This window comes from Gymnogyps californianus, chromosome 4 (genome assembly GCF_018139145.2).
Source record: "Gymnogyps californianus isolate 813 chromosome 4, ASM1813914v2, whole genome shotgun sequence".
Lineage (NCBI taxonomy): Eukaryota > Metazoa > Chordata > Aves > Accipitriformes > Cathartidae > Gymnogyps > Gymnogyps californianus.
The window spans coordinates 26,002,627-26,016,693 of NC_059474.1; the positions used below are offsets into that span (position 1 = coordinate 26,002,627).

The 14,067-nt window shown below is 35.9% G+C and overlaps 1 protein-coding gene across 7 annotated transcripts in view; it reads left to right on the forward strand.

The window, feature by feature from the left end:
• Positions 1-14,067, forward strand: part of KLHL5 (kelch like family member 5) — a 62,773-nt gene that overhangs the window by 19,644 nt on the left and 29,062 nt on the right. For 2 of the 7 annotated variants that reach the window (XM_050895731.1, XM_050895730.1), the window contains one exon: positions 10,417-10,602. The exons of 1 other annotated variant lie outside the window; for it this stretch is intronic. In XM_050895731.1, coding sequence (XP_050751688.1) covers positions 10,460-10,602 — 143 coding nt within the window. In that variant the 5' untranslated portion in view covers positions 10,417-10,459. Of the gene's footprint in view, positions 1-50; positions 76-10,416; positions 10,603-14,067 lie in introns of those variants that run through there. 4 more of the 7 variants (XM_050895732.1, XM_050895735.1, XM_050895733.1 and 1 more) reach the window with 3 other exon arrangements.

Sequence of the window (14,067 nt, forward strand, 5' to 3'; positions counted from 1 at the left end):
TAAATAAAGCGCAAATGTGGATGCACTCATTCGTGTGTTAAATAGTATACCAAGTACCGTGCTGCTGTGAACAAGGTACCGTCCATTACATGGTAATGTTACAGGATGCTTTCTAAATTATTTTGGAGTGACACTAATTGTTTAGTTATGTTGAGAATTAGTCCCATGCCAGTTAGGAGAAAACTATGAAAATGTAAGCTTCTTGTGACTCTTATCTGATGTTTCCACATGTTTCTATAGATGAGGGAGATGAAACTGTAAAAAATACTTAGACTATAAAACAAAGATACTTTTTTTTCTTGTGCATATGCAACTTGAAGGAAAAAAAATATTTCATCTATTGAAAGCCAACCAATTTGTGCTTTAAAGTGATTGCAGTTATCTGTCCAGGTGTCTGAAACTGTGTATCTAGCTTGAAAAGAAAAAATGGTTTTATTGTGTCTATAGAGATGTTTTGGTGTTCTTTTCTTACATATCGTTACTAAAGATGAAACTGTAAAATTTCTTAAGGTGTTTACCAGTTGTTGTAAATTAGGCAAGTTAATAATCTTTCTTGTTAAGTATCAGTTTAATTATTTTATTTCCTTTTACTGCATAAGTCAGTCATTCTTCACTGAAAGTATTTTTCCTGTTTTATAGTGCACGTAGTGCATAATAGTTAGCTTACCATTTCAAGTAAATTTTATGATGTTTGCTTTCTTGCTTTTAAGATAACTCTGCAATGATACCACATTTCAGAAAGTATGACTATTTGAAAGGGTACACTGTTTAATAAAGCCTATTAAGGACAGATCAATCTAGTTATAGCAGTTTTAGTGTTTTGCATTCCCTAGGAGAAGAATTCATTTAGTGCAAGGGCAAAGTAGTCCATAATATAAACACTAGCTATTTATGGTTTATATAACCTTTAAAGATTCAAGGAAAGGAAGGAGGGTAAAAATGCTTAGGAAGGAGGGTAAAAATGCTTAGGAGTCAACACAGTGTATTTGCTTTTATCACTGAATGGCAAAAGTACTAGAATTACAGGGAAAGGAAATCCTGCATGCTGATGCTTCATAACAGCAGTCTTATCATGCTGCAACAACTATATAGCTATAAATAACATATCTCTGAAGAGGTCCTATTTTAAGTGATATTCAGGTATGAACTTTTAAATAGCTGTGTCACTGGATAGTATATATGATATAGGTGTAACATCACCTTCCATTTCAGCGACATCTACTTGTGATGTGAAATTTTTATGTACAGCATTACCCTAAATAGGATATTCTCACCATAGCAAGGCAATCAGTGTAGAAAAACCATATAATTTTAAGAGATAAATGTGTAGATAAAAATCACTACAAATTTGTTCTTAATTGTAGGAGAAGAATTTACATATGACAAAACTAATTTGTTACTTTGTAGAATTGGAGAACTGCAGATATTTAGGGGGTGTGAGAAGTCTGTGTAGCACTGGGGGTTTTTTGGGTTTGGTGGTTTTTTTTTTTTTTGCAGGTGGAGTTGTATACTACAGGAAATGCATGTAGGGTTTGAACTTAGTAAATCTGAAGCATCTTTTTAATTATGTGCGTAATCATCTATAGCATCTAGAGTTATTTGTAATTCCTTTATTGTCTTGTAATTCTTGCTAGTGTTTTACTTTCCTGCTTTAAAATAAATATTTTAGATACATTTTGAGTTCAGTGTTGGTACAATTTAATATGTAACTAATGGTAATGTAAGAACTTGCTTTGTATTGTTACCCGTATCTCTAGTTTCATGGGGAGACTGTACTTAAACCATGTTTTGTTCTCTCTCTTTGTTAAGAATGTATAAGCTGTTGGGCAAACTACATAAGTCTGCCTAACAGCTGGAATTTTTCTGATGTTAAGAACTTAATTAAATGGTCTTTTTGATTAGTCTAAAATATAGCTTCTTATCTATTGCCTTGAGAAAAAAAAAACCAACAACCAACACTTCCATCTATGTAGTTTTCAAAGGGCTTTTTTCCCATATGAAAGCCCTGTTACCTCCATTAGAAACAAATTGTGTGTATGAAAAAGTCCTTTTTTAAAACTTTTTGTAGAAGCTATGGAGTTACCTTATTTTTTCGCTCCTCTGTAACTTCTTGCTTGAAAAGCATTTAGATCACGCCTTTGTCATTATGAAAGCTTTAGATCATTATATGATTCATTTGAGGAGGGCCACTGTAGAATTAATTTGTTACTAGTATAGAGCTTGGTGGCATAACGGATAAGCAAATTCCAAGTTTAGTACCAGATCTTTGACAAACGCTGTGTCTGAGATGCAAACAGATCATCCAGATTCAGGGATCAGAGTTAGTCGACTATAATGCTGTTCACATCATACTCCTATGTGGTGTTTGTAACCAGCATTAGCTTGAATGATTGTTTACTGGGCCAGTGAGGTTTGAATTCTTTTGCTCGTTTTCATCTCCTAGATTTCCTGTATTGCTGCTGTTTGTTAACTCTCCTACATTCCTGAGGTGATGGTCATCATTTTGGATTTGTACACTTTTTAAAATTTTCCAACAGCTGTGCAGACTCTTGTATAGCAAATTTAAGCCTATTAGCAATAGATTTGTTTTTCTTAGCTTTTTGTGGGTGCCTTAGCAGCAGTCCATAGACCTTGAAGGCACAGTGGATATCAGGCTAAAAATACCTAGAGCATACCTAGTATTGCAGAGTATTGTATCTGGTTCATTTCACCCAGGCGTGCATTAAAATATTGGAATTACTTTACTGTAGATTTAAGTATGGAAATGTATTCAAATATAATAGAAAATGTATGTTTATATTTGAAAATTAAATACAAACAATATTTCAGAATTCGTCAGCTGTGTGCTAACTTTGAACAGTTTAGTAAGACGTCTGTAATTGATTTTAAGACAAGGTCTGAATGTACCGGGTGGGAGCTACTCTGCAGTATTGCTCTGTATGAACAGTCTTGGAGTTAGTGTGTTGTAACTCCCAATCTAAGTCTGCCCCCCCCCCAACAGTTTTCAATCTACAGAAACCTTTGATACGTCTTTTCTTTCACCTCAGTCTTACTGACCTTTGAGACTTAAGTTCTTTAGGACCCCCAAGTGTGCTGTGTATTTCTGTATATCTCCTATCATAAAATAATGCAAACTGTCAAATAAGGGCAGTTGATAGTTTCCCCAATTGTGGCATGATAGTAGCATGATACTTGAAATTAACTGAAAAACTATAAAAAGAGCATTTTTTGCTAGATATGTGTATGAATTAGACAAAAATAAGAAACTTTGTTATTGAAAGACAAGTTGTTTTACAGGGGAGAATCTCTAGCCTTCTTGGTTTTTTTTCTTCCATGCTACTGCTAAAATTCTTCCATTTGCCTCTGTGCCTGTTATATCTTCACTTGGGTTATGTCTGTGCACATTTGAAAAGAGTTAGTGCAGCACAATTATATAGCATATATGAGACAGATTTAATCTAGTAAGCTTGAACAGTAGATGTTGTAATGAAGATAAGGTAACAAGAGGCTTCAGCATGGACTTTGCAAAGCTACAGGGGATTCCAGCTATTTATTTGGATGGAATGGGCTTCCATGCAAGACAATCATATTTTTTTGCAGTGATTGTCACATGCTTTGACTACGTTAAAGCTCAGTCAGGTATGTTTTTGTACTACTGCACTTCTCGATTACACTGCAATGTAGGTGTATCATGAGGTAGTCTTAAGTAGTTGTTTTCCAGACAGAATGCATGTTACTGGTGACATTTGTGTTGGTATACAAATTCATTGCACTAATTCCAAGACATCTCTTAAAAGTAAGACAGGAAGCATCAGGGCTATAATCAAACGTCTAGCTGCAATGAAACATGCCTACATTATTTCTTATCAAAATTAGAAACAAGTAAAGATGCAGTAGTATTGGCTTAGCAGGCTGCGTATACATGTCTTTGTTGGGCTAGCATAGGTAACACTGGAGTCTGTGCTCCAGCTTCTTGTGTGTGGTGTTAGTCATGCCAGTTAGATTGAGGTTAACGCAGATATATTTTTGTTTGCTTGAACCTGTGCCTTTTCACTGCAAGATTATAGTTCTGGCTATTGGTATAATTCTTTTCTCTAGTGTAGAGTAAATCACTAGCCCTCAAGTTCACATGCATTATAGCCTTACTGTGCTCTTCAGTCTCTCCAGTCACTTTTGTCCTCTTTCCATTGTGTTTTCTTATCTTGAATTATGATACACTATGGATTTTTAGCAGTCTTTGTTGCCATCCATGGCTTCCTCCTTTTATTAATGCTCTTTCCAGCCTTTGGAAGAGTGTCCTGATTTTTACCATTGCTTGCTTTTTCCAAGAATCCTTTCAGCATCCTTCTTTTCAACAAACTCCATTCTCTGCAGCTGAGGTTCTTGTCTTACTAACTTTGAAGAAGGAAATATTTTACTCCTTACAAAGTATAATATAAAATCACGGAAGCTGGCATAAAAGCTGCCACATTATTATTTTAGTAAGTTGTGTTCTGGTCTCTGTATTCAATAAAATGGCAGGTAGCTTGAAGACAGCAGTGTAAACAACCAAATCGTTGAAAAAGTATTTTTAAAACTATTTTGAAACATTGTATGTAAAAACTGCAATGCAGGAAGCCATCTTAATGCAGCAAGGAAGTTGCAAAATTAAGATTTCATTAAAAATGCAGAAGATGTATCTTAATATGTATCCTAATTTGTCCAAGGGGAGACATACTCGATCTCCTCTGTGTATGACCTAAACAATTGACTACCCTAGCCTAAAGATGACTTGAAACTGCCAACAGATCTTCTAATTATATTATTACCAAAAAAATACCTTGAGATCATGGGTTTGTTGTACAGTATAGCAAATGCAGGGTCCTGTCTCAAAGTAGACAATTTTTGGCTGCATAGGACTTTTTTTAGTTAGGAAGTCCAGCTACTGGAGATTTGTCTGTTCTAGTAAGAGAATAAATGCCTTTGCTGGTTTTGAACAATAGTGAAACTTATAGTTTATTGGTGATTCACTAGAGTAAATCCCATACGCTTCATTTATGATTGCAGAGTTCTGCTTTGATCAGTCAAACATTGGCTTTTGATTTCATTGACATTATTCTTGGGTTTGCATTACAAGAATGTAAACAGGAGCATGTAATTTATAGTTAGAGGTACTATGCATTATTTTTCTTCCTTTTATTGTCTTCTCTAAACACAAGGCAGTTGCACCCATTTTCCTGCACGCATTTTTATCACTTATCTCTAAACTTCTTTTATTATTTTGAACCTTTTTGAGGTGTGAATAAAACTAATATTTTTACTATTTTTCTTCTTTGAAATGTCATGATACTTACTATTTTAATATCTGTAACATTAAGATGTCTATATTGGTTTGTTGATTTTCTGTTTATTTACATGTCATTATAAAGGTAATACTCTTTATGCATTAATTCAGATTTAAAACGTTGATGTCAGTTTTTTCATTTTCTGAGAAACAAGGTGGTGTTCACTGGAAACATAGTAGTGAGGAGAAAAACGTGTATTTTTTTCCCATCTCTACGGAATTGCCAGTGTTTACTTCTAATGCTTTCATCTACACCCAGTTTGTGTTAGAGAAATGTATGTAAAACAGAATTTAAGCCAATTCTATGCACAGGTTATTCTTGCTCCAGTTCCCATTTTGCACCGTTTTCAGTGTATCTGTGAAAGCTATTTGGGTCGGTGTATAGTGCTGCCTGCAGGTTTCAGTAACGTAGATAGAGCATTTGCTTTTAGTTTGGTTTCCTAAAGGGACCAAGTTTATGCAGTTGTGTTCTGCGTCACCTCTGCCGATTCCCTGGTAACTTTAAAACCCATGGGCCGTTTTCATCTTAATGTGAGGTTAGGCAGAATTCTCAGAGATAACGTCACTCCTCGCAAATGGCAGCTAGTTAATGGAGAGAAACCCAGCTTATTGCCTTCACTGAAAAAGGGCAGAATTCATCGGCTGCAGAGCTGGCTGCACAGCACAGCTTCCCATTAGTCACATGATTTGCTGTCTCTTGCCTAGTGAGGCAATGCCTTAAGGAATTGAGGGGAAAGGAGAAGAGCTAGACTTGTGGTGGTAGATGGAGTGGGAAAAGGAGACAGAACATAGAATCTTGTGAAAAACAGACTTCATTTGTTGATTGTGTACCAGCCAGTTGAGTAGACATAGTAGCAGTATATTTGGGGTATTTTCTCCATCAAGATTTTGTAGATAGAAATCCTGTTGTAATGCTGCCTGACTCCTTTAAGGTGTCCAGTTAAGGTTCTAGTAATCAGCTGCACTTCAACATGTTGCTTCTGTCAAAAGAAATGTGACTTTTTAATGCAAGGAAATAAGCTGTTACTTGCTGCAAAAGGTTAGAAGAAACAAGGTGGTTATAAGGTCAGCATCTGTACTACATACCCTTGATCTAACCGTGTCACTCTCATGTTGCAGTAAAGCTACATTTTTGCAGATTCATAGGATTTCATATTATCTTGTGGAGAAGTTGACCTTTTTTAGAAGAATGGGTGAGGTTACAGAGAAATTAGATGAACTGATGGTGACAATAGAACAGTTTTAAATATGAGTGAATTTACGCATAATTTTCAGAGATAATTTTTTCAGACAATTTTACACAATTTTTCAGAAATTATTTCAAAATTAAATATTTTAAAATTTATTTCAAATTTTGGATTTTATTTCTGTCTCTGTTCCAAAATGAACAGTTTGAAATGTGTATTTGATTTTTTCTTTTATTTTTTATTCTTTTCAGTCATAATGAAGTCTTTATTGCTTCATTTTTATGTCAAAAACAAACATGGAGACATTTAACCTAAAAGATGCCTTCCTAAAAATAATTTAAAATGCATAAAATAAAATGCTTGAAAAAAGTTTTGCAACCTTTGTTATAGCCAAGGTTAATGCTTATTGAAATTCATAGGTTAACTAATGTGTGTGATTGCTATAAAATAACAATTGTAACTCCTTTAAAATGAATCTCAATGCTTTAAAAATAATTAAAATAAATCCTGTTAATAGAAACAGGTTGTGCTTCTCCCCCATAAAATTTGAAAAACACTGATGCCTCTCTTTTGAGAGAGAGAGAGTTTAGTAAAAGTGGGAGGAAAGAAGGCTTATATATGTTATGGTTTGTTTTGGTTTTGTATTGGAAACTGCTGTGGCTTCGTTTAAACTACAATGAAGCCTGAAACAACAGCAGAAGGAGAGGTGTGAATTCATCTCTCCGGTCGTCATCATCATCATATATGCTTTTACTTTTGAAACTTGTTTATCACCACTTTACTAGCCCAGTTAATTGCTTCATTGCTTTGCAATGAACTGTTACATTGGGCAGAGCTCCTTATTCCAAACATTCTACTTCAAGAAATAAAATCCTTTAAAAATGAATGGGTTTATAGCGTGGCTTATACATAATTTTGATTTCAAAAGGCATACTCTTATATAAATGCTTTATTAGACAGAGAAGTTGAAGAAAGCTAGCATCTTTAGTATATGAATGTTTGTCACCATGGTAGTAAAATGTGTATCTAGCATGGGAAAGACCTTGTCCTTAGAGTAACTTACATTTTTACAGTCATCCTGAAATTGTACCATACTTAATAAAAATTGGTCAGTGCTAGACAGGATCTTTTTGACATAAATAGGGAAAGAAAAGAAAGACCAAGAGAAGTGTGATTGAAGTTTAAGAATACAAAAAGGAAACCCTACTGACAAATGTTCTAAGATACTCGTAATTATATTTCCACTTAATGTGTTAAAAATACTGTCTTAAATCTTAAAGGAATACACAGAAAGGGTTCTTTGATACACTTATGTCGTGCACTGACAGTCTGAGTCTTTAGTGTAATTTTCTTAGTGGTGTGTGTGAGGTGTGCAGAAGTAGCAATACCTCTAGTCTATGGGAGGGGAAATTCATGCTATACTTAATGATAAATTTGAGTCAAGAGCCAAATCCAAAAGGAGCAGAACCGCCTTGATACTCAGAGCTGCAGGACCTTGCAGCTGGGTGTTTGCTCTGAGTGTGGGATTCACAGGTCAGGGTTAGATACCCAGGTTTCCTCTCTCTAGGTGGAAGGGATGTAGGGCAAGAATTTTGGAAGGCATTTCAGTACTGCTGCTGAGAGAGAGAGAAAAGCAGGTCCTTCCCTTCCTCTGTTCTTTCCTTGCTTGTGTATTCTCCCTAGCTGTCATGGCTGTGGCAGACTGAACTGGGAAACAGATTGGGGAAGGAGGGAAATTTGAATTTTTCATAACCAGTCATTGGGTAATAGGCATAAATAGCCCTTGAAGCTGTATCTTTCCTTTTTTGCAAGTACCTCAACTATTAGACTGTCTCTTTCATGTTGTCTTTATGGACCACTGAAGCTTAATCTTTCCTTCCTTCTCCTTTTCCTTTCTTATGGAAAATGGTTTGTAAGTTACTGGCTAGAGGACAAGTATAGGGCTGAACTTCTTCAGGTGAGGGGAAGAACTAAGCTTGGCTCTGTTGCATCCTGAATAAGTGCTTTATCGTGGGTAGTAGAAGACAGACATGACTGCAATTATTTTTCCTTATTGAACAAGAGTGGTGACTGCCACTGAGTTCTGTGCAGAATGTACACGTGTGCAGTCTTGGGGCTGGCAGTAGCTCTAGTGAGGATGTAGTCCATCGAAGTGCTGGCTTTAGAAAGTTTTTTTCCTTCTCCATAATAGTTTGTTGCTTCTTCAGTTCTATCTGTACAGTTCTTGTGAGGTTGTAATTTAAATCAAATCCCTGATATTTTTTAATCATTATTAATGGGGTTAATTTGAGGAATCTGGGTTAAAATGTGGTTCAACCAAAAAAACCCAACCTGTATCAACACAATTGAAGATGTGATAAATTATGATAGGGAACAAGAATTTCCTAAGCATTTTCTTGTTGACCAGCATCTTGTTCTTTCCACTTCTGTTTCTTTTGCAGAGTTGCTGGTTTAAGACTTGCTTTTGCTGGGTACATCTTGCTCATTCAATGTGAGAATGCCACCCGGTTTTGCCAATATAATGTTTCTTATGGTTACATGGTTACATTTTTCACATATATGAGTTCCTTGATTCAGTTTCCAAAATGGCCACAAAGAATACTTGCTCCAGCTTGTCAGGGGGCCAGTGGTGGAGCAGAACAAGTGACTCAAGGCGGCGGGGCTGGGGCGGGGCGGGGAGAAGAAGTTGACACAGCTTAAATAAATGGCTAACCACAGCTTCAGAGAGCGCATTTAAGATAAAGTCGTCCAAGGGAAGTAGGTAGGCAGGTATCTCATTTCTGATCCATTACTAGATTTAGGTTTGAATTAAGTGCCAAATTGTTTTGCCTTTTTAGCTATCTGGGCACATGTGCAAAAAAAAAAAAAACCAACAAAAAAAAACACCAAAAATACCCACCAAAAAAACCCCTTTAGGAGGAGATCTGCTGCTGAAAATTTAGACTTTGATTTTGAGGAGCTCTGTCTTGAAATGAATGTCCTAGGCTAAGGACTGAGCTAAGTCTCTTGGTGGATTTAGCCCTGAGCATGCTGCCTGAGTTCATGACATCTTTGTGAAAGTAGGGGTCTGGATGCAGATCTTGTGAATCCATGTCCTTCCAAATATTATGGTAGGTCCAGAGTGTTTTATAAGTTGCCTGCATTGTGGAAAAGTAAGTAGTAGTTAGTTAAAGAACTGTGAGCAAGAAAAGGTGCTTCCCTCAGTGTACGTAATTAGGATTCATCTCCTTTGTGCCAGGCCCATGCATTCCTTTTACGTTTCCTCTGTTCCTCTTTTCTCCCAAGCTGCTGTGTGTATGGACAGGAATAATTTTTCTCCCCGTCCACCCTTGCTTTTCCCCTGTGTTGGATTCTACTGTGCTAGATCTCATTTCAGACACATAAGGCTTCATGCAGTAGGAGTGGTGGTATATTGATGTGTTTCTTGATGTTTTTTTTTTCCCCTGCATGCCCACACTCTTTTACTAGCTCCATATATGCTGAGTTTTGTTCTAGCCACCTTAGGCTAAGTGTGAAGCAAGACTCTAACATATGTGGCAGGGAGAGGTTTGATTTCTTATTACATCCTTCTATTGCTTTTTCAGTTTGCAGGGTCTTGGTAGATGTCTGTTCTTCCTTAACCCTCTCAGAACGCTATAGATATGATTGCTGGACTGATCTTTGTGTGTCTGTTAGTTGAAGAGTACAACACTAAATGATTGTACCTTTTTCACAAGGGTTTAGATTAGGTTGGGAGGAAGAGAGAAAGTATGAATATAAAGAGAAATAAAATAGCAAGGGAATGTATATTAAAACAAATCATGTACATCAATTTTAAAATAACATATGATTTTTATTTTATCATCTGTAGATAGAATTGCTGCACCTTGATACTGTGTGAACTAAGATTTCTGTTATTGTCTTCAGCAGAACCTCCAACAGCAGTCATACCTTATCATCTTGTCAAACTATGGAGCCCTGTACCTCAGATGAATTTTTTCAGGCTCTCAACCACGCTGAACAAACTTTTAAAAAGATGGAGAATTACCTGAGACACAAACAGCTATGTGATGTGGTGTTAGTTGCTGGTGATCGTAGAATTCCAGCTCACAGGTAAGTTTTTATTATAATTTGAAGTAACTTCATATTCATTTACAAATGCACCTTGAAAGTGTGTCCTGTGTTTTGTTTAAAAAAGGTCAGAACATCCTAAACAATTTAGAATACTTAAAACATGCTTATGTTTTTTAACGTTTATTTGGAAAGTAAAAGGTAATTTCTGTCTATTGTATGCGATACAGCATCAAAAGTAATTGTGATGTTTTCACGTTCTACTTTTTGTCTTCAAGCATATAGTAAGATATTTGCATAACAAAATAAAACCCCCAAAAGTCCCGAATGCACCCTCAGAATATTATAAATAATAGTGGTTTCTGTACCATAGAATGATTAAAATTTTTCTTAGATTTAATTTTTTTCTTTGTACTAACAATTAAGTTGGTGGAGTCATAATTGGCAGTAAGGACAGTCTTCTCAGTTTTTTTGCTCCCATAGTAAGAAGGGTCCTTTGATAGTAGACTACTGAACACTGACAGTAAGTGTTAGAGGGCTAAATTAGATCAAACATTACCCTCTCTGTCATCTGTGTAATTAACAGATCATACAGCATGCCACTTAAAAGCTAGGAAAATACCAAAGATTGTGAAACAAAAGTATGAATAACTGAAGCACGTTACAGTATTTAATGCACAGTATTAATAGCTCAAATAGGAACCTAGGTATAATTAAGCTGTGGTTTCATAGGATTAGGTCTGCAACAGAAATAGCAGCCTAAAGCATTCCTATTTTCCATTGCTCATTCCTACCCCCACAGTGAAACTACAGCTTAATACCGTAATAGTAATAAAAAGATGGGAAGAGGTTGCTGTTTTGGGTTTGGTGTTTTTCTTAAAAAGCCAGATCTCTGCTTTTATTGAGATATCCACACTATTGTGCTGACACAACTGAGGGAATGATAGCATGGGGATGGGAACTGACTTGAGGAGCAGGGAGGCAGTTATGCCATAACTTGCTATTGCTCTCAGAGACTTCATTTTATGAAACTTCATTTTTAAACAGTCAAGACTATCCCTGATTTTTCCAAGTTGATTTAAGCAAATCTTACTGCAGTTACTGCTAAAATGGGTGGTCCTGCTCTCCACCCAACCCCTGACCTGAATTCCTTTGTAAACACTTATAGCCACATAGCTGTGGATGATGATGAATCCTTTTTGGAGACACAGTAGGGTGAGCAAGATGATTTGGCTTTCCCTGTGGCTACAGAGTTGCTTAAGATTGGTCTTCAGTTTGTTCACATTAGTTGCAAAACTGCATTGTCCCTGTGGAAACAGTGAATCAGATGAAAACAGGGGATGCACAGAGCCCTAATGGATTTGCGCCCGCTGAAGTAATTTAGAAGTCAAAGAGCTTTGGAGTGCTGTAAACAAGAAAAATAGTGATAATAATAAGGAAATAGTTTTACTTCCTTATGTGGCCAAGGTAGCACCTTTGCAGTATACAGTTCTGAAGTACGGTTTATGTAATAATTAAAAAGTGTAGAAAGGGTGCAGAGGACAGCTGTGAATATCTTGTAAGGACTGGAAGATTTTTTTTGCAACAAGATAAACAGAAAGATACCATGCTAAAAAGTTCTTTAATGTGGTTTGTACCTGTTTCTCATTTATTTAGAGAACTGACTTTGCTTCTTCAGTTTCTGCTACTGTATCTGTTTCTGTAGTGCATTAGGCATGTGCTACCACCTGGTATTTGCTCTGGTATTCTCTTAGGAGGAGAAACATCTTGCTGTAGTTGGTATATGGTGTTTTAAATATGCATGAAAGTTAAGGCCAAAGAAGCACACCTTGTGCTCGTGGCAGGAGGTAGGAGGCTTATGATTGTCCTTAGTTCACTTTATAACGTTGGAGCAACTTAGAAAGCAGCTTTGCCTTTTGCACACCAAGTTCTTTTACTGTTTTGTTTTCACAGAGAAACATAGCAATAACTACAGTCTTCATCTCAGTACGTCCAAAGTACCTCACTGAAAATTGAACTTTTCCATAGTGGGAAAGATAAAGATGGAAATCTTAAACTTGGTTCAGAGTTGTATAGAAAATCAGTAAGACAACTGGGTTTATGTACTTGTAGTAGCCTATAAGAAAAAAATTCAGTAGGATCTTTTACTGCCTGCAGCCAAGTTCTGACTTTTAGTATTGACTGCAAGCTGGAGCAGTCAGTGTATTTCAGAACACTGGTGATTATTTTATCTTAAGACTTAATAAGCAACAAAAGATCTATTAAATAGATAATAGCTTAATGGCTTGGCATTCTAAGATGTGTAAGAAAATAGAAAATTCACTTATGCTGGACAGCTTTTTTTCCTTTTTTTTTTCTTAAGAAAGATAAAAGGGTTTTTCTTAATATGTGGTCACATACAATTGGTAAGAAAGAACATTTTTCATAATTATTCTTAATCACGCTTACATGTAGAGAAGAGTTTGCAGATTTTCTGTTTTGAACCTGATATTTTTAATAGTTCCTGTATTTTTTTTCTTAATTCTCAGTTTCTACTTTTGAGGATACTTGAACATTCTGAGGTGTATGATGTATGTTTTTAGAGAAGAGAGCAGTGAGGTTGGTGTCTGCAATAGTAATAAGCACAGGTAATACATTACTGTAAAATTTTGAAGTGTTTTGGTTTGTATCTATTCAAAGAATTCAGGCTATGAGTCTACTACAAATAAGAATATCACATGTAGTCATGACTTCTCTGAATATGGCATTTTCTATTATTCTAAGACTATTTATCTTCTCATTCTGTGCTGAAATTATAACTAAAAACTTACTTAGGAGATCAAGAAGCAAGTAGGAAAGGGGACGGTTCTCCACAAGGAAAAAACGCATTGTATTCCCACTCCCTTAGCCTGCAGTTCCATAAAGAAACTTTGTCAGACTTTTAATTGAATTTAATTAATTTTTTCATATAAGGTGCTTTTTCTGTATCCACTGCAATTTCAGATGTCTAAGTCATTTATTACATTCCTATTTATTACATTCGGCTAACTGCCGTATCCATAATAGTTTGTTTTGTTTTGTAATAGCCTGCTGATCAGAACATTCACATAAGAAAAGGGAGGTCTGTGTAAATTCCTGGCCAGAGGGGATTTAAAGCCTGCTCTGCATCCTTTAACCAGCAATCTGAAAATCTGTGCAGAGCCATTTTCCTTCTTCCTGTTGACACTGAAAGATGGAAATCCAAAAGACATGGGACTGAAGGAAAGAAGGCAAATGGAAGCTTATGTACTTTAGGGGTTAGGAATCTTGTTTGGAAGAGCACAAATCCTGGTTTGCAGAGATTTTTTTATCTTGAGGCTTATTTGCCTTTGTACTTCTTTTCCATACAGCTTAATAATACTTGCTTTCTTTCACAGTCTATATTGCCTTAGTTTGTAAATCCTTCACTGCAGCCTTTTTTTTGTTTTAGCTACATGTTTATAAAAGTTTAACACGAAGTGTCTTTCTAAAAAGTCAGAGTATATAAAA